At 36.2% G+C, this 21,415-nt stretch overlaps 1 protein-coding gene across 5 annotated transcripts in view; it reads left to right on the forward strand.

Annotated features, from left to right (window-relative positions):
• RhoGAPp190 (Rho GTPase-activating protein 190) overlaps positions 1 to 21,415 on the forward strand; it is a 1,293,865-nt gene that overhangs the window by 257,166 nt on the left and 1,015,284 nt on the right. For all 5 annotated transcript variants that reach the window (XM_068226122.1, XM_068226123.1, XM_067140451.2 and 2 more), the window contains exon 8: positions 21,091 to 21,277. In XM_068226122.1, the coding sequence (XP_068082223.1) occupies positions 21,091 to 21,277 (187 nt within the window). The remainder of the gene's footprint in view (positions 1 to 21,090; positions 21,278 to 21,415) is intronic.

Genomic DNA, 21,415 nt, shown 5'->3' on the forward strand with positions numbered 1-21,415 from the left:
GTCATCTAATCTCTTAACCAGTCCCATAGCACCATTAACAGATTCGCCATCCCATTCTTCATCTTTATCAACAATGTGTGTAAGAGCTTCTTTCAAGTCCTTGAAATGGGATGCTATTGTTAGTGTTGCTCTGGAGTGGAAGTTCCAATGTGTCGTACATGCCGGGGGAAGTTTAAAAGCCTTTATCTCTTAGGACTTGAGTTCTCTCTGATGACTTGCTGAAATATGTATGGAAGGCAGTCAGATCATAAGTAAAGAGACACACTTTCTTTATAGCTTTTGCTCCATACAAGAGTACCAAATTAAGCTTATATGCATAGCAATGTATAAACATTGCATGTGGGCAAACTTGCTTTACGATAGTTTGAACACCCCCTGTAGAACCCGCCATTGCGGAAGCCCCGTCATAAGTCTGACATTAACTTCTTTTCTACACCCCATTTTCTTAAGACATCCAATATTACAGCTGACAGTCCAGTGGAACTTTTATCTTTTGAGAAGTTGTAGAACCCCACAAATCTCTCGTGAACGTTATAGCCAACACAATACTGAAATATAATGTTCATCTGATTCTGACAAGATATATCTAATGTTTCATTCTCCTGAGCTGATACAAATTCACAAATAGAAAGTTCTTTCTGAATCTCTTCATTCATCACTTGAGTTACACAGTCAATAAGTTCATTCTGAATGCCGCTCGAAGTTCCTTTAAATCCTGAAGTTGCTCCCAGATGCTCTCTCATGAATTGTTCTTCTTGTGCTAGCAATTCCAGGGTCTCGAGGTAGTTACCTTTATTTACGGAGTAGTCACTAATCTCGCCATGCCCACGGAATGGAAGTTCTTGTTTTCCGAGAAAACACACTAGTTGAACTAACCTGCCAAGAACCCGTCTTATGATTTACTAACTCATTATGCTTTAGAGCTGCAAGACGAGCCGCTTCTGATAAGGCATGCTCTATTCTACTCCTGCCGAGAAGAAGAAAACGCTCACTGTTCTGAATATGTCTTTTTGAAATCTGGTGTTTACGTGCTCTTCTATGAAATTTTTTTAGGGTACTGATGCCACCCTCATTCCATTCACTATCACCTCCAAATAATATGAAAATGTAACAATAAAACTTACAATCTGTCACACTTGTTGTAAGCCATGTATAATCCTTATACCATTGGAACTGGAAAGTTCTTATTTGGTTTCCATCCTTTTGCACAATTTTCAATAATGGCTGTGGCCGCTTGTCTTTCAGGGCACATTTTTCTTCGAACGACAAAGAAGAAAATGGAGTTCGAAGCAAGTATGTAATAAGATCATTACTTTCATTCATTATACACGGATTTAAAAGATACTGGCAACTCTTTTTACAAAACACAGACCACTAATAATAAGTTGTAAACTTCACAGATCAACAGATCACAACGTAAACATTAACTCGTAACTCGAGACTTGGAGACTAGACTCCCAGCTAGGTTTCAAAGCGAGCACTTATCGCTGCATGACGTTGTACGTTGTCATAGCAACCAGCACAAGCCCGGCCCGCTAGCAGAAAAGTAAGAGACTGGCTGAAGCCAGACTCAAAGGCTAGGCTCAGTGGTCTGTGAGTAGCGCGGCAGATCGGAGAGCCGTGAAGTCTATTAAGTTTATTAGACATAATTTTCGTGCCTTATATCAATAATTTATTATTCGTATTTCATCTGGGGAATTTGAGACTTAGATTCCCCCCTAGCTTCACCACTGGTTATTATTAGTACTATACTCTAATAGATTCACACGAAAGATACACACAAATATAGCAGGCAAGATATGGTACTATATAAATATACTGACTCTACATTACAATTCTCAGCTGAAATGTGGTTATATGATATTTTACTGCTGGTGGATTACTATTATTATACTGACTGATTCATCATCGCCAAGCCAAAACTACTAGACATAAAGGAATGAAATTTTGAGGATACATTTATATTACAATGTAGGTGCTCGCTAAGGGAGGATTTTTTGATTTTCCTTCACTAAGATGGGTGAAAATGGGGGTGAATTTTTAAAACGAGTGTATCTGTATCTCAAAACTTTAAAAGTTTACAGATGTAAAAATTGGTATTTAGAATCTCCTTTAAAAATAAACATGTATTTTTTTGGTTTTTGGAAAATCGCAATAAGAGGGGTGAGAAAGGGTGAAAAAGGGATTGAATGCCTTTAATGAGGATACTTATATCTCAGAAACTAAGGATATTACAGACCTGAAAATTGGTATTTGGGATCTCCTTTAAAACTAGACACGCATTTTTTTGTTTTTGGAAAACCCAATTAATGTGGGTTAAACAGGAGTGACAAATTGGGGTGAATATTTAGAAAGACTCTATCTACAGTATATCCCAGAAATGTAAAATGTTAGACGTAAAAATTGGTTTTTGGAAACTCCACTTTAGGGGAACTAAAAAGGGGGTGAAATTTTAAAATGAGCATTTCTACAGTATATCTCAAAAACTTAACATGTTACAGAAGTGATGATGGTATTTTTGTTCTCTATTAATAATAATACATACATTTTTTGTTTTCGGAAAAGCCAATCGGCTGGGGGGTTAAAAGCGACAGAAAAGGGGTTTGAATTCTTTTAATTAGGATACTGATATCTCAAAAACTGAAGATGTTACAGATGTGAACTTTGGTATTTGAAATCTCCTTTTAAAAACAGAAATGCTTATTTTTTTTCGGAAATCCACTTAAAGGGGGGGATTGAAAAATTAGTCGAATTATTTGTATGAAGATACTTTTATCTCAAAAACAAAAGATTCTGCAGACGTGAAAATTGGTATTTGGAATCTGCTTTAAAAGTAAAGAAACACGTATTCTCGGAAAATCCAATGAAGGGGGGAGGTGTGAAAGAATTGACAAATTAATTGAATTAATTGTATGAGGATACTTACATCTAATGAAAACTAAAGTTGTTACAGACGTGAAAATTGGTATTTGGATGTCCTTTAATAACAAAGAGAAAGGCGTTTTTTGGGGGAAACCTTTTTGGGGGAGGGGGGGTGGTGAAAAGGAGTTGAATTCTTTTTATGATTGGAGACATCTCAAAAAACGAAGATGTTAAGAGTCGTGATAATTGGTATTTAGAAGATCCCTTAATATTAAAGAAACAAATATTTTTTCTGGAAAATTCACTTAAGGGGGGGGGGGGGGGTGGGTGGGTGTGAAAGGAAGTGAAAAAAATAGTGAATTCTTTTTACAGGGATACTTATATCTCAAAACTGAAGGTAACAGGCGTAAACATTCTTACTTGGAATCTCCTTTAAGCATAAATAAAACACGCCTTCCTTTTTTCTTGGAAGGGGCAGGGGGGGAGGTTAATATCAACTTAACGGCTGTGGGGTGTAAAAGGAGTTGAGACCAGTTGATTTTACTGTTCATAATGTACTTATTCTAATCATAAGCCAATCATTTTTAATCTTTCAAGAGCCATCTGTTCCTTTGGAGAACACTTAGTTACATTACAGCAGATTCTCTGGGCAAATAAATAAAAATTTAAAAACTTTGGAAATAAACGATAGGAATGATATTCACCATGCAATTGTTCACCTCTATAATAAGGTGAGTAAGGCACAGAAGTATATAATTCGTATCGCCAGAAATCCTGCGCACTTGCCTACGCGCGACAATGGTGCTGGTCACGTCAGCAATGACAATGGCAGCAGATGTAATTTACCGCCAAGTAGCAGTCTTGCATCTTGCTGTGGGGTCCAGGACATCAATAATAATAATAATAATAATAATAATAATAATAATAATAATAATAATAATAATAATAATAATAATAATAATAATAATCTAAATTCAACTAATATCACCCCCATAATAATAATAATAATAATAATAATAATAATAATAATAATAATAATAATAATGTTCTGAACAGTCATCAAAATGTGCGGATCGCGCTGGAAACGGGTCCTGGCCGGGTAATGTCTACGAATGCAGTCCGGCCGCGGGATCAGTACCGCCAAGGCACCCAAAACGACACCACGTCGGATTTCTTCAAGGATTTGATCTATATTAAAAATGCTTATAGGAAAAGATGGCAAAGATTTATGGACACAACTTACCAGGCGGAATACCTATACATGGAGTTAGCCCGGGAAGTACTAAATTGATTGCTGGAAAGAAAGATTGAAAAATGGGAGGACCTTTGCCATCAGATCGTGAATTTTGGCGGATTATATATGAAATGTTAAGCAATCAAATATAAATTTCAGTATAATACCGTAGCGAAGCACGGGTATCTTGCTAGTTATATATATGTAAGAAGAATGCCCCAATAATAACAGCCTATAAGTAATGTGTGATTGGAAGACTCCAAAATATGCCATCCTTATGTAGTCACTGCTAACTAAATCCCTCAGTTTCCATATCAGATAGCTCTTGTGGGTTTTTTTTTTTTTTTTTTTTTTTTTTTTTTTTTTTTTTTTTTTTTTTTTTTTTTTTTTACAAACATGATCAATATGTGCCGATCAGTCAATTTGGCATTAATATGAGAACCAAAATTTTGACTCTGACTGACTGACCGACTGACTGACTTACTTTCATTATCTTTGGACAAACCTAATGTGAGAAATTGAATTTTATCCTGATTGCACAACAGCCTATTGGATGAAAACCAATACGTTGCAGTTCCAACAGCTTCCTGTGACATCTGATGCAAACCTGAGATGCTCTTGCCTTTTGTTATTACCGTTGTATTGTCTGCATAGGATATACGGGCATGAGGTGTGTTATTTTGAGATAAATCATTGATTGCCAGAATGACTAAAAATGGACCGAGGGCAGAGCCCTGTGGCACCCCAGTTGTAACTTTCTTCGAAGTGAAATACCTATTTTTAATTGAGACAAACTGATATCTTTTATTTAGGTATAACTTATTTATGTGCTGTGAGGGATACTCGAAACCATACGTCTCATGCTTTATATCTCTTATTTAGGTATAACTTATTTATGTGCAGTGAGGGATACTCGAAACCATACGTCTCATGTTTTGCAAGTAAAATTTCCTAATTAATTCAATCACAAGCTTGACTTAGATCACATAACACCAAAGAGTGGTATGGTTGTGTTCAGAAACTGTTATATCTGATTAATAATTTCAAGAACGGCAGTAGTTGCCAAGTTGATTATACAAAAGTGATCCAACTATTTTTGAAAATAGTGGAACAATTGTGACTTTGCGATAATTGTGAGGAAATTGTTTGTCTCCATTTTAAAATGCTGAAATAATTTCAGAAATTTTAAGCAAATCAGGAAAAACTCCAAACTCAAATACTTATTAAAAATGAAAGCTAGAAGTTCAGAAATAAAGTGTATTATTCTTCTGATCATGTAATTGGGTAACCAATAATAATCCATACTCTTAGTTTGATGATTTTTAGGTAGCTGTAATTGCTTCATCAGGTGTGATTTCAACCCAACTGAAAGTGTTCCGACAGGGGGTGGGGGGTTGATTATGAAGAAAGTTATTCGCAGATTTACCTGTTGCCTTAATTTGATCTCTGATTTCTTTTACAGAGTTAAAGAAATAATTATTCAGTTCTTCAGGATTGAGGAATGTGACTTGTGCAAGAAGGGATGTTTTCCTGTACCGTAACATCCCATGCCACCTTGCATTTGTTGGGTGCATTCTCAGTATATTTTTCACAAGCTAAAATTTTGGCATGGATTGGTTATCTTTTATCTTTCTACAATTAAGATAAGCTTTATACATATTATTCTGCTTGGTTCCTCTTTGACAAGAGTTTTTATAAATTCTGTGCAGGAAAGGCATTTTTTCTCTATATTGAGTCAATTCATCAGTATGCCTGTTCAATTTCTTGCTGTTAAGTTTACCATTCTCGCTAACTTTTAACAGTGGTGAACGTAAATGCCACATTTCATACAACTTATTTAGAAAGTTTCCAGATGGAGTTTCAATACCATTTTCTCCCATTTGAAATTAAAATATGAATCCCCAGTTAATTTGTTACAGATTTTCTATAAATGTGTTAATATAATCACCCTGACATTTTATCCACATCAGAACAGGTTTTTCATTGTAAATGATGTTAGGCTGGTTAAGATTGAATGATATAGCAAGGGTTCATGATATGTGAAACCCCCACCAACAAGGCTGTGTTTATACATGACTCTTGAAAAATCTTCAGTAATGTTATCCAAGCATGCATTATTACATTTGTGCTTGTTTCTGCAGGATAAATTTAGAAGTCTTAGTAGGTTCTGAAAATTTCTAGAGACCTGCCAATCTGATTTTGCCATCTCTATATTATCATTAATAATAATAATAATAATAATAATAATAATAATAATAATAATAATAATGTTATTGGAATAAGCCTCCGTGGCTCAGGCGGCAGTGGGCCGGCCTCTCACCGCTGGGTTCCGTGGTTCAAATCATGGTAACTCCATGTGAGATTTGTGCTGTACGAAGCGAAGGCGGGACAGGTTTTTCTCTGGGTGCTCCAGTTTTCCCTGTCATATTTCATTCCAGCAACACTCTCCAATATCATTTAATTTCATCTGTCATTCATTAATCATTGCCCCAGAGGAGTGCTACAGGCTTCGGCAGCTGGCACAATTCCTATCCTCTCCCCTAGATGGGGGCTTTATTCATTCCATTCCTGACCCGGTTGAATGACCAGAAACAGGCTGTGGATTTTCATTTCAATGCTATTGGCTTTACATCCCGCTAAGTACTTTTTCGGTTTTTGGAGATGCCGAGGTGCCTGAATTTAGTCCCGCAGGTGTTCTTTTACGTGCCAGTAAATCTACTGACTTAAGGCTGATGTATTTGAGCACCTTCAAATACCACTGGAGTGAGCCAGGATCGAATCTGCTAAGTTGGGGTCAGAAGGCCAGCGCCTCAACCGCCTGAGCCACTCAGCCCGGCATCTCTATATTAAAAAAATCCTCACAAACTGCAACTTTACATTAAACGTTCATTTTTTCCATTACTAATTCAAAATTCTTAGGAAATAAATCAGCATCTGAAATTAGGACTATTAGGCAGTACCATATGGCTGATAAAACAGGCATGAGGGAATTTAAGAAGTGACTATGGTAGGTGAAAAATGGTAAATAAAAGTGTAGTGCAGAAAATGATCTGCTGTCAGGTCATCCTGAGAGATATGAAATCTAGAAGGAATCTAAAAAAACATGGATGAATATTTAAACGAGTGAAGCAAAATGTAGGGAAAGAATATAAAGTCTGTGCGCTGGCTTCTAGATTTCATATCTCACAAGACCTGACGGCAAATCAATTTCTATACTTCTGTATGGTTGGCATAACATTTAATTTACTCTACATTTAAACTGAAACATTCTAGATGTTTTCATATTAAGTGAAACAACAATTATCATGAATTAGATTTTCGAGCTGTCAATATTTTACCTGAAACAAATTTTAAAAAGCAAAAAATAACAAATCTTTTATTATAATGTCATTGTTATACATCACTTCAAGCTGTTCATTGTTAGATCCATTTTGACTTCATCATACATTGTAACATTGAGCGACTCTCTCATCTATTGATGTTATTGCATGCATCTATTTTATATTTAAGTATATCATATGATTGTATATTTTATTCATATTTTAAAAATTTTATTACATTAATTCTAAGCCAATGTTATTTCTATGCAGCTGAAGGTTGCCTAATGATGCCGATATATGTACTGTTATGTTTAATCTGATGTATTTGTGATTTTGAACTCAGAATAAATTTTAATTTATTTACTAGGTAGAACAATTATACTAATTTTTTCAGCTTATAAATAATGGTCTGTGTCATCTGAAAATCCTCGGAATACCCACACCTTCCTAACAGATTTCCTGAATTCCAAGTATGTTATGATATAGTCCATTATGAACCTTGTGGTGCCCCTCCCCTCCCATGTGTGGCAGTGAATAGCGTTATGCTTGAGGAGTGTATTCGTAACTGCTAATCCCGTACTAGACAGAAATCCACTAAATGTTTCCCATTCCTATTAATATCATCCCTACATTTACCCATCACTAGAGCCCGGATTTCCATGCACTATTAAATCTCAAAATATGCATGCATTCATGCACTGTCATATAGCAAAACATGCACAATCAAAATTCAGTTCAACATGGTTACATTTTCAGTTCTTTTTGAAACATTGTACGACTACTAATTTCTCCAAATTATCTTCATTTAAGCTCATCCGTTTATCTGTCAATACATTCTTTAACACAGAAAATGATCTTTCTACGTCACAAGAAGTGACAGGTGCATACTTAAATGAGGACATTTGGGCCAAAGTGAGGTCAAATTGTGCATTTTTTGCATTTTCACCACACGATATGTCTTTTGTAAGCCTGATTAATTCAAAATCAGGATTTGACTGGTTGACTTTGTTCAGCTTATCTCTAGCTGCCGCAGCTATATCTCCGTGCGATGATTGCAGACACGTTTGAATGTCTTCAATAACAGCTAAAGATTCTACAAGGGGTAGATCTGTAGCTTCCAGCTTCGTTATCGCAGGAGGCAATCTGGCAAAATTTGATTTTATATACATTAAGTCTTGCTGCACATTCCTTTTGCTGAATTCCACTTGCGCATCTTTAATGCAAGCAGCGTCATCTACTGGAAAACAGTCTACGACCTAAAACCGGAAAAAAATCAATTAAGTGAAATTACGTCTAATCATTGGCATTAAGTTCATTTATGGTAAATTAAGAAATCATTACGTTTGCCATTTTTAACCAATAGCCAGATTAAGGATTTCTTACCGACTTAACTGCTTCAAAATTATTGCAGTAGAAGATTGCAGCATTTAGCCAGGTACCCCATCTCGTTAGAATAGACTGTGGTGGCAAAGGCAAATCTGGCAAGCGCTCTCTGTATGCAACAACACGATCAGGAGTTTTCAGGAATATCTTTAATATGAAAATATTGTGTCAATATATGGTTTAGAATATTAAATTATCGCTTTTCAGAATACAATTTAATTAATATTCAGCACTATATTTTATGCATTTATTTACCTTCTTTGTGGAAGAAATCAGTGTATGCACGTTCTCATACTTAAGACGTATTGTTCCTGCCACACGGTGCAGCGCATGGCCTAAACATATAACGTGCTTCAAATTGGTGTGATATACTTTAAGGGTTTTTCCAGCTTTCACCATATATGGCGCAGCATCACTCAACAGTAGGAGAAACCTTTCCTTATTTAAATTATTTGGCCACAAAATTTCTGAAATATCAGTAAAAGTACCTATTAGAATTCATTTAAATTTTAAAACACGATATACATGATTTTGTATGATCATTTACTAAAATGAATGCGACTACTCACGGATTCCTTCATCAAAGAAGTTCACAATTGAAGAATGGTTTTGTTTTTTGTAGAACTTTGCAGCACACAAGATGAGCTTGACCAGGTCCATTCTCACTTAACTTCCCAACTATCAAATTGGCAACATATCGACCTGCTGAGTCTGTAGTTTCGTCCACAGAAGCCTATATGTTTGAATCTCCCAAGTCGTTTCGAATTTCGTCTAAAACCTACTTGGCAAAATCATAAAATACTATTCATGTAAGTTAAACAAAGCAAGTTTGAGGTTACCTCTTTTATAAAATTAATTCCACATTTCCAAATAATATTAATTGAACATTTAAAAAGTAGCGTAAATAAAATAAAAATCTACTTTTCCGTATCTGCGCATATGAAATTGGAAGATTTTTTTTCTTAACCCTCTTGGAGCCAAGAGCCGATCTGGTCGGCCGCTCCCCATCAACTGGAAGAGGCCAGAGCTCCACCTCCACCCTACTACTGTAAAGTGCCAGGCCATTTTCAGTGGAAATACATGTATTTTAAAATTCGCGTATCTACCGGTGTATAGCAAATACCGGCATGAAATTTTCTACATATCGACTACGTAGAATAAGAAACTGGTTTGGAGTGATATAAAGAGTCAAAGACGTTTTATTGTTGATTGTTTATTTTCAGGAAGAGAAAAATATTTTTGCATTTTCTCTCTCAATATCTACTTTGAAAAAATAATTTACGATACAAAAGAATATACGTAATTATGTATAATGTATTCCTAAATACAATTCGGAGAATAACTAATTTGAACGAGAAAAATAAAAATGTAAAAAATAAATATTCAAACATATGTCGCTAGTAAAAACAAGACAATTTTACTCACCGATAAAATTTGCATGTATGTATCGATGTTTGGCAAATACTGGCAACAAATATTCTACGTGCGGACAATACAGTATTAAAATAATTCTGAATTATTAAATAAGTAAAAAATAGTAGTTGATATTATAGTTTTTTGTTTTCAGAAAAAATAGTTTCTCGTTTTCGGTTGAAGTATATATTAGAAAAATAATTTTACAATACAACAGAATTTACAAAATTAAGAAATGTATGGCACTAAAGCCGTGATTTGCTTTGATGTACTAAGTGACCGCTGCTCAGTTCGGTACCTGCAGTTTACGAGGTGAATCATGGTCAGTGAGACGGATCCTCTCAGTAATTATTCTTGGTTTTCCAGACCGGGGTCGCCCTCTCACCCTCAGATATCTCCTCAGTTGCAATCACTTAGGGTCACTTAGATTGAGTGAACCTCGAACCAAACCTCAGGACCAAGCGAAAATTCTTGACTGGGCGGGAATCGAACCCATGACCTCCGGGTGAGAGGCAGGCACGCTACACTTGGCCCGTGGAGACCTGCATTTAGGTAATGATAAAGGACTATATGTGACTATAAGGTTTAGCAGAGAGTAAGTGAAAAGTAAATTGAAGTATGATATGGGCGGAGAATCAGATGGTAGGGCATGTTTAGGTCAAAGAACTTCCTTGAAGGAGACAGGAGCTTGAGGAATGTTGTCGGGTTCATTGGGACAAATTTCCACAAAATTTTCTCCAGAGACATCATCATCATCATCATCATCATCATCATCATCATCATCATCTTCGTTATCACTAGTTTCATCTACCACCATATTCAGAGTAGCTTTAGTGCTGTTAGACACAATTAAACGTCTCTTCTTTGGCTGCGGTGATTCCGCGGAGGTGTCCGGTATAATTTCGTCACTACTCTCTGAACTAAATTCCGTATCGCTATCCGATAAATCATCCACGTTAACTTCGCACTGTTCCAAACACTGCATTAATTTATTGCCATCAATACCTGCTGAAAAATATCACGTGAACAACATGTCATTTTCCTGTCACAAATCCACTCACTGCAAGGAGCAATCTCTTACTGACCGGTTAGCGGTATTTGTAAACACAGGAAATGACTCTTGTGAAAGATATAACACCCTCTTAGAACTGCCAAAGTAAGGCCAGTCACACAATAACGTGTAGACCCTTTACTACAGGTTGTAACAAAAGTATGCACGTCACTATAGGTTGCCTCAAAATTATGTATATCACAGAACTTTAAGCCGGCCGATGTAATCGGCTCTGGCAACTTCCGACTGGATCGTTAAAGGCCGACCAGATCGGCTCTGGCAATTTAAAGGGAGGGTGCTCGCACTACCGCCTGGCACCAAGAGAGTTAAAGTTGTTGGATCTGGGATATCATGTTTCGTCTACTTCTCTAAAAACTACTTCAATACGGGATTTGCCAGTTTCAGCATAAGAATGATACTGAAGCCTCCACCTTATCAATACATTTATTTATATACTATTAATCACAGTAATCACAGTACCGGTTTCGACCCCTCTAGGGTCATCCTCAGCTGTCATATACCAGTATAGTTATTAAAACATCACATTGGAAGGTGTTGTACGTACATAAAAATTGACCCAATTTGACAGGTCGTTTAAAATAAGTCGTATGTTGAAATGTTAAAATAAATCCTCTCTTCTTCAATTATAAAAAGATTACGTATTGTCAGAGGCATGACACTACAATGTTCCTGTTGATTTGATAAGCGTAAACTGAGATTTGTACTATTGTGTATACATTGATGTTCATAGAGTAATCACTATTTTACGTTAAAACTTAAAGTTAATTATTAAAAACATTTTGACATTTTATTCTTCTGGTGGTTATGTTACTTATTACACGATGTCCTTCTGTTGGTAGTATGTGTATCTTGAAGTGATCTGGACACTGTCTATGAAGAAATAGGTTGTAGTTTAATGTTCGGTTCGATGCATTGTCTATGTATTATATTCATAGTATATACTAAATGCTGAGTTAATAGTAATGCGTATTGTAAGTATAAAAATTTTGTTTAGTTTGCGACATGCACCTTAATATGACGTTATATGCTATGTCAAGTGTCAAATGGTTTACATTTTTAATATCTTAAATGATAGCGTGTAGGCTTCTTCCTATATGTTGTAGGCTGTGATATCTGTAAATAGAAATGAATTGTGTAAGAAACGGCGTTTAATAGATTTGTAAAAAGTAAAGTTTTGTGTATGTTGTACTTACACTGGGTGTTGACACTATGTGCGTTACACGGCAGCACGTCGAGTTCTGTTACCTGTTAGTCTAGGGCTGTTGCTCGCGGCTATAGAGGGGAAGTTAGGAGGGGTAGGAGGAGCGGCTGTAGGAGGAGTAGGATTAGAGTGGGAGGTATCTTTAGCGGTTCTTTTATATGTATGGGATGTTGTTTCTTAACTCTTTTTAGATAATTGCTTTTAAGGAGGGTAATAACTGCATCAAAAAGGATATTGGTTTTTTCTGTAATTTCATTAAAGTTAAAATTTGGATTGACGTATTGGTCTAGGTTTATGTAAAATTCTTCCATGATACTGAGTAAGGGGCTCTTGGGGTTAGTACTTAGGATTTGCATGTCATTTTCAATATTTGTAAATTTGTGTTTTTGGTCTTCGATATGTTGTCCTATGGCTGGAAAATGTCTGTTTTATTGCATTGATGTGTTCGTTATATCATATCTGGAAGTTCCTCCCAGTATGTCCTATGTAACTGGCTTCGCAGTCGTTACATTTCATGCGATAGACTCCTGAGTGGTTGTATCGATTTTTATTGTTAACAGATTTAGAATTATGTAAGATATTGGCATTGCTGCGTGTGGTTTTATAAGCTATTTTTAGGCCTCGTTTTTTAAAGATGTTCGTTATGGGATGTATATGGCTCTTATTAGAGGTGAATAGTACGTAGTCCGTTTTGGTTTTTTCAGTTCTGATCAGTTTGGATTGGGGTTGACTTTTTATTATGTATATGATCTTATTGATCATTTCTTTTTTTATACCCATTCTGTCTGGCTATTTCATGGATTAAATTAAGTTCTTTATTTAGTTCTTTTTTTGTTAGTGGTATGTTGTAAGCTCTATATATCATGCTATAATATGCAGCTTTCTTGTGTCCGTTAGGGTGGGTGGGTGAACCCAGGACTACCTACTGCTAAAGCATACCCAAAGATTCATAAAGACAATATTCCAATGAGGCCCATAATAAACTATAAACCAAGTCCTACTTACAAATTATCACAATTTATCCAAACATTTCTCAAAAAACATTACGTATTTTTAGTTAAAAAGCAATAAGAAACTCAATAGAATTCTGCAATATCACTAAAGAAATAAAAATAGAACAACACCATAGACTAGCATCATATGACATAATAAACATGTACCCCAACATACCCACGCAAAAAACCATGAAAATTATAGAATCTAATCTCAAAAACCACAGCAAACTCAGTAATTTAGAAATAGAAGAGTTCATAAAATTACTTCACTTTGCTATCAACAACAATTATTTCAAATTTCATGACACTATATATCACCAAAAAGGATTACCTATGGGATCCCCAACATCAGGTATATTGGCTGAAATCTATATAGATCACATGGAACACCAAGAAATCCAAAAACTAAATAATATCCTCTTCTGGTGCAGATTTGTAGATGATGTATTTGTTATAATAGACAATAGACACACTAATGAAACCAAAAGTTTAGAACAATTAAATGGAATAGATCCCCATATAAAATTCACCATGGAAACAGAAAACAATAACACCATAAACTATCTAGACATATCTATAACCAGGCACAATGACCATTTAACATACAAAACATATAGAAAGCCCACTCACACATCCGATACAATAAAAATAGACTCCACCCACCCTAACGCACACAAGAAAGCTGCACATTATAGTATGATATATAGAGCTTACAACATACCACTAACAAAAAAAAGAACTAAATAAAGAACTTAATTTAATCCATGAAATAGCCAGACAGAATGGGTATAAAAAAAAGAAATGATCAATAAGATCATAATCAAAAATCAACCCAAATCCAAACTGATCAGAACTGAAGAAACCAAAAACGACTACGTACTATTCACCAATAATAACAGCCATATACATCCCATAACGAACATCTTTAAAAAACGAGGCCTAAAAATAGCTTATAAAACCACACGCAGCAATGCCAATATCTTACATAATTCTAAATCTGTTAACAAAAAAAACTATACAACCACTCAGGAGTCTATCGCATGAAATGTAACGACTGCGAAGCCAGTTACATAGGACATACTGGGAGGAACTTCCAGATACGATATAACGAACACATCAATGCAATAAAACAGACATTTTTCAGCCATAGGACAACATATCGAAGACCATAAACACAAATTTACAAATATTGAAAATGACATGCAAATCCTAAGTACTAACCCCAAGAGCCCCTTACTCAGTATCATGGCAGAATTTTACATAAACCTAGACCAATACGTCAATCCAAATTTTAACTTTAATGAAATTACAGAAAAAACCAATATCCTTTTTGATGCAGTTATTCCCCTCCTTAAAAGCAATTATCTAAAAAGAGTTAAGAAACAACATCCCATACATATAAAAGAACTGCCTAAAGATACCTCCCACTCTAATCCTACTCCCCCTACAGCCGTTCCTCCTATCCCTCCTAACTTCCCCTCTACTGCCGCGAGCAGCAGCCCTAGACTAACACGTAACAGAACTCGACGTGCTGCCGTGCAACGCACATAGTGTCAACACCCAGTGTAAGTACAGCATACACAAAACTTTACTTTTTACAAATCTATTAAACGCCGTTTCTTACACAATTCATTTCCATTTACAGATATCACAGCCTACAACATGTAGGAAGAAGCCTACATGCTATCATTTAAGATATTAAAAATGTAAACCATTTGACACTTGACCTAGCATATAACGTCATATTAAGGTGCACGTCGCAAACTAAACAAAATTTTTATACTTACAATACGCATTCCTATTAACTCAGCATTTAGTATATACCTCTCCTACATTGCCAACGTTCCAGAAACATTCCCCTTTCCGCCCCTACTTCCCCTTCATTAGCGCTTCATCACATCGCACTCGACACAAGCAGACACACTCGTCGTGCTGCAGACGCTGCGCAAAGTACATAACCGTTGAGGTGAGTCAACTTCAATAACATTTTGATTCAATCAGGTTCCTAATATCTTTATCTAGCTTTTCTATTACCAGAGGACTTTCATCATTACAGGGTTATTGAACTGAGAGGCTGTGCCCGCTTAATAACATCAGGGCAAATAATCAGTTCCAACCACTAGAAACACAACATAAGAACTAAGCTTCCACATATCAAAAACATCGGAAGACGGCACAGTCTGGCAGTTTAATGAATACGGCCAGTTTTTTATCCAACACATGGCAACTAATACATCTGTGAAATGAACATTTTAGCATTTTAGGACTTGATTTAGCTTCAATTTCACGATTTTAGGAATGTTGTTGAACTTGAATTTTACGAATGTAAAAAAATTATAGCCATCACAGAATTTTAAGGACAACTCACGAGATATTACAATTTCGACTCACAAGGGTTATCTTTCTTGTAACTTAGAGTTTTAAACTTACCATTAGATAGAAATTAAGGAGTTAAGTATATCAGTATGTTGTTTTGTATTGTTGTATCTTCAAGTTTTCTCTACTTATTGCGCAGCTGATGATGGTGCCTTAATAGAGCGCCGAAACTAGTACTGCAATAAAATATATGTTGTAAAAAGTCATCTAACAACAGTGTATTTGTATTGAACAAGGTGGAACCTTAAAGATTTTTATTTTAATTGCTGTGAATACAGTAGGCCTACATAGACAATGCATCGAACCGAACATTAAACTACGACCTATTTCTTCATAGACAGTGTCCAGATCACTTCAAGATACACATACTACCAACAGAAGGACATCGTGTAATAAGCAACATAACCACCAGAAGAATAAAATGTCGAAATGTTTTTAATAATTAATTATAAGTTTTAACGTAAAATAGTGATTACTCTATGAACATCAGTGTATACACAATAGTACAAATCTCAGTTTACGCTTATCAAATCGACAGGAACATTGTAGTTACATGCCTCTCACATTACGTAATCTTTTTATAATTGAAGAAGAGAGGATTTATTTTACCATTTTAACATACAACTTATTTTAAACGGACTGTCAAATTGGGTCAATTTTTATGTATGTACAACACCTTCCAATGTGATGTTTTAATAACTATATTGGTATATGACAGCTGAGGATGACCCTAGAGGGGTCGAAACTGGTACTGTGATTACTGTGATTAATAGTATATAAATAAATGTATTGATAAGGTGAAGGCTTCAGTATCATTCCTACGTTGTAGCTACAATCAATATGGAAATGAAGCTTATAGATTATGATTTGCCAGTTTTTCAAGTGGTATATTTGCCCCTACTAGAGCATCACATAAATCCATAAAAAATGGCTTTGAGCTTGGCATAGCTGGTGCTGTGGTAATAAATGTTTGGACACATTCCGTTATGGTTTCCTTTCGTTGCTTCATGCAGTGTGTGAAACAGAACTTATATGTTGATCAACTTGAAACTTTTTTGAACATTTAATCTGTAAACGGAACATGTGTCGTCCTTTTTAGGCGTGCATTTTCCAGGAATAGTCAAATTTAAATAAAATGGGTCACTGGCTAGTATAAGTTGCTAATACAAATATTTAAAAGAAAAACTATTAAAGACAAGTAAAAGAAAACACGTGTACTAACATCTTTATTGCAACAATCACAATAAACTACATCGCCATCTGTTCGTAGGAATTCCTTCCCTTCAATCCATTTAGACACGAGGTCTCTTCTCCCACTTTTAACAGGTGGCATGACAACACTTCACAGCAGAGTCCAACACAAAACTGCAATCTGCAGCGTGCATGCGTGCTGCTTCCCAACTGTCTTCTTTCTTTCAATCATTCTGGGCTGATACGTGTGACGAGTGAGAATTCCGGGTAGGAAATTCCAGGATAACAACGGAAGAGGGTTCAGTACAAAACCAAGTTTTGTAAGCCACTATCTCAGTAATGCGGCGTCACAGAATTGTGGTAAAAGTTTTGTTTTATTCGTCTAACATAGACAAAAAACATGAGCCATCATTTAATTATGCACAATTTATGGTTCAATTTATAGCAATTTATACTGGGATACCTTATTTCTAAGAATTACAGAGGTCAGCATCAGACCTTCCGGCTTATGTCAACATATACTCAAGCAACAGATAAGAAAGTGCTTGGCTGATTGGATTATAGGATTTGTACGGTATGTACCAACTTTGGTTGTCAGGTAGGATGCCATGAATACATTCTATTTTTACCCGCCTCTCAATAATAGACGTATAACGTGGTAAAACGGTCAGAAATTCTGCTAACCAACATTCAAGAAAGGCGCTACCGGTATCACACAACTTAACATTATATATGCGCCAAAGTTCGAAGTCATGTTATGCAATATAAACGTCCAAATATTCACTGTTAAATCCAAAATCTTCAAAATATGCATTATGCATGCATTTTCTCCTAAAAAGGCCAAAACATGCAAACATGTACGGAAAAAGAACGGTTATTTGGAATCGTTAAGTCATAAAAGGAATATTTGAAAAATTTGGGAAGTGGAACTAGCTTATTAGAAAACATGCATTTGCATGGAATTCCAGGCTCTACCCATCACCTTTTCATATCCTTCAGTTCTGTTTCCACCTATCACATTGATATCACCCAGTAGCACTATCCTATCCTATCCTATCCTATCCTATCCTATCCTATCCTATCCTTGCTGTTGACCCTGATCATGATATCACTCAATGCTTGATAAAACTTGTGAATTTCATCCGCATATCAACCCTCTCATGGTGAATACACAGACACAGTTCTCATCCTAATTCCTCCAACAGCAAAATCTACCCACATCATTTGCTCATTTACGTGCCTAACGGAAACTACAGTACTTTGCATGGAATAGATTTTTTTGTTGAACAGTCCTAGCCACATTCTGCCCTTCCCTTTTTACCGCCTGTGAAGAATACGTTATAATCCCCTATCTCTTCCTCATTATCTCCTCTTACCTGAATATCCTTAACTCCTATCACATCCACACTCATCCTCTTTGCTGACTCAGTCAGTTCTACTTTCTTTCTTCCATAAGCTCCATTGATTTAATAGCTCCCCATTGAATTCCATTTTGTTCACCGAAAGGAGAACCCCCTCCGGTGTGTACTTGCGGTGATCATCTTACCGTGGTACACATCCTTATGTAGTGCATGGACCGGGTCGATCTGCGCCGTAGGCTAACACTCCCGAGTACCATCTACCTCATCCTGCGAGATGACGAGCAGTCAGCAGACCTCTTCATCCGTTTTATGAGGGATAGTGGTCTTTTTTATCACGTGATCTTTCCGTAGTGTTTTTGTGTTGACTGCACTTTTATCCCTTTGACTCTATTTTAGTTCGTGTTTGCAAATTTTAATGTGTTATTTTAATTTCTGACATGAATTTTATATACATCTATCTGTATTTCCCGGCCATGCCTTATTCCATTATCACCTCTACTTTCTATACTTCTATTAGAAAATAAGGCATTGCGAATTAGATCCACTGATTGTTTTAATCTCGTAACCATTTTTCATCACCATTTATTTTAAACTGTAGTCAGTGGATACATTTTAATTATCATCTCATGTCATCCATTTCGTACCATTAGGGGCCGTTGACCTTAGATGATAGGCCCCTTTAAACAACAAGCATCATCATCATCATCATCATCATCATCATCATCATCATCATTTTGTTCACCAAGTTGTTTCCAAGGAGTCCTTCGCCTGTCAGATGGAAGTGGGACTCCATTACTCCCATAGGTCGGAGGCTTGCTTAAGACTTTCTGAGTGTAATTGATGAAAATTCTGCGAAGCAGGATGCTACCTTACTAGCACACAGTCTCAGTGAGACTCTCTCTTCAAATGGGTTAGGGACCACAAATGGATTGTGTAGTCCTAACCGCCTGAGCACATGGAGAGCCATGATTCAGAATATATCCGAGATGCCCACTCCCATTTCATAATAAATGGTATACCGACTCTCTGGACCACTTACTAGGCTATTAAGCCATTGTGCTTGGTTAACGAACTAGAGCGTGGCTACAGTAACCCACACCACGAGCCATGCTACCCAGAGTCAACAAAATGCTTGGGCAATAATGGCAATTATGTCAGAAAGTAAAGCAAGTACCTGGAAATAATTTGTAGTGAATGTTTCATCAAATATATTTCTCTTGCTGAATATTATACATTGTAATCTTACTTAATGGGCATACCTCATATTACTCATTTTTAGGCATGTTACATATTTAGAGTGGTGGTGTGGTATCGACCATTGTTCTTAACCGTATTTAGTATTGTGTTATACAGTTCGAAACTATCAGTGAGTAATGTATGTAAATAAAGGAGAGAGGAGTATCATCTTTGACATCTCTCTTTTACCACAGAACCCTCTCGTGCTGGTGGGTATTTTTGTTGGAGACCATTGATAGATCTTTTTGCTACCACTTTGTTGAGGGTTGTGGATAATCTTAGAGAGATCAAAGTTTAAATCTTGATATATTTTTTTACATAGGCTTGGTGGTGACTTTGGCGAGTGCTATGCCCTTTTTAACAAACATATGTACTTTAATTGCAAATATGAAATCTGTGTGCCTTACTACCTGTTTTAGTTGATCTTTGTATTACCTGGGTACATACTCTGTATTACCTGGGTACACATACAGTATTGCTTATAACGTGGACAATATGAGTATCACATGACACAGATCTTTGGTGTTGCGGTATTTTCAAGTAAGACGGGTGTTATCCAGGCATTATGAACCTGGTTCTCTGCATGCCTTAAACTGTTCAATGACTCATTAATGTTACATACAACATGATAAAATTTAGCCCCTGTTTTCTGTTATAAATTTTGGTAGTATTTAATGTCCAATCTCATGTTTTATCATGTGTGTGACGTTAGTAATGTTCTGTATTCTGTTGTTTTAAGCCATTACGTTATCTGTAAAGGAGAGAGAGAGAGATATGGGTCATCTCTCCAAACTTTTCCTCCGAGCATTATCATTGTCTTGTCAGAGAGCACACAGAGTAAAGCTAGTCTTGCTATTAGACTTCAAGATACCACTCTTCAGTCTTACTAACTCTTCCTTCATGAAAAACATTGGCATAGCTTCCCATATTTCTCTTTTAACAAGCTCCAAGAAATCGTCACTGACTGGGCGAGTTGGCCGTGCGCGTAGAGGCGCGCGGCTGTGAGCTTGCATCCGGGAGATAGTAGGTTCGAATCCCACTATCGGCAGCCCTGAAGATGGTTTTCCGTGGTTTCCCATTTTCACGCCAGGCAAATGCTGGGGCTGTACCTTAATTAAGGCCACGGCCGCTTCCTTCCAACTCCTAGGCCTTTCCTATCCCATCGTCGCCATAAGACCTATCTGTGTCGATGCGACGTAAAGCCCCTAGCAAAAAAAAAAAAAGAAAAAATCTTCACTGAGCATTAATTCCTTTACTATCTAGGTTTGAAAATAAGTGTTATTACTGTGACTGGGACATTAGTCGTACAAACTGAAATCTGTGGTTTGAATGCATTTTTAAATTCTTTTTCATTTGCTTGGCTTATTTTATTATCTACAATTAATATCTTGAATTGAATTTTTGTGATCTGTTCAAATGTCTGTTATATAGCAATACATTTTACAGGTGGAAAAAGCAGTTTAAGCAGCTGCTTGAAGACACAGGCTATGTGACACCTGGTAAATCACTGTCAGATGTGAGGGTGCTTTTCATGGGTAGAGAATGCTTTGAAGCTTTAACTGAACAGGACTGCCAGCAGATTTATGACCAGCACCAAAAGGAAATAGTAGAAAAGGCAAAACATAATTTTCAGGTAAATGAGTCTTTAAATAAGTGAAATATTGTTTCTTCCATTTTCTGCATAGAAGTTAATCTGATAGAATTATTCATTCCATGCTAAATATTTTCCAACATATACCATGTAAGTTGAAGAGTAGACAAACATTGTATT

Source organism: Anabrus simplex, chromosome 2 (genome assembly GCF_040414725.1).
Source record: "Anabrus simplex isolate iqAnaSimp1 chromosome 2, ASM4041472v1, whole genome shotgun sequence".
NCBI classification, from domain to species: Eukaryota; Metazoa; Arthropoda; class Insecta; order Orthoptera; family Tettigoniidae; genus Anabrus; species Anabrus simplex.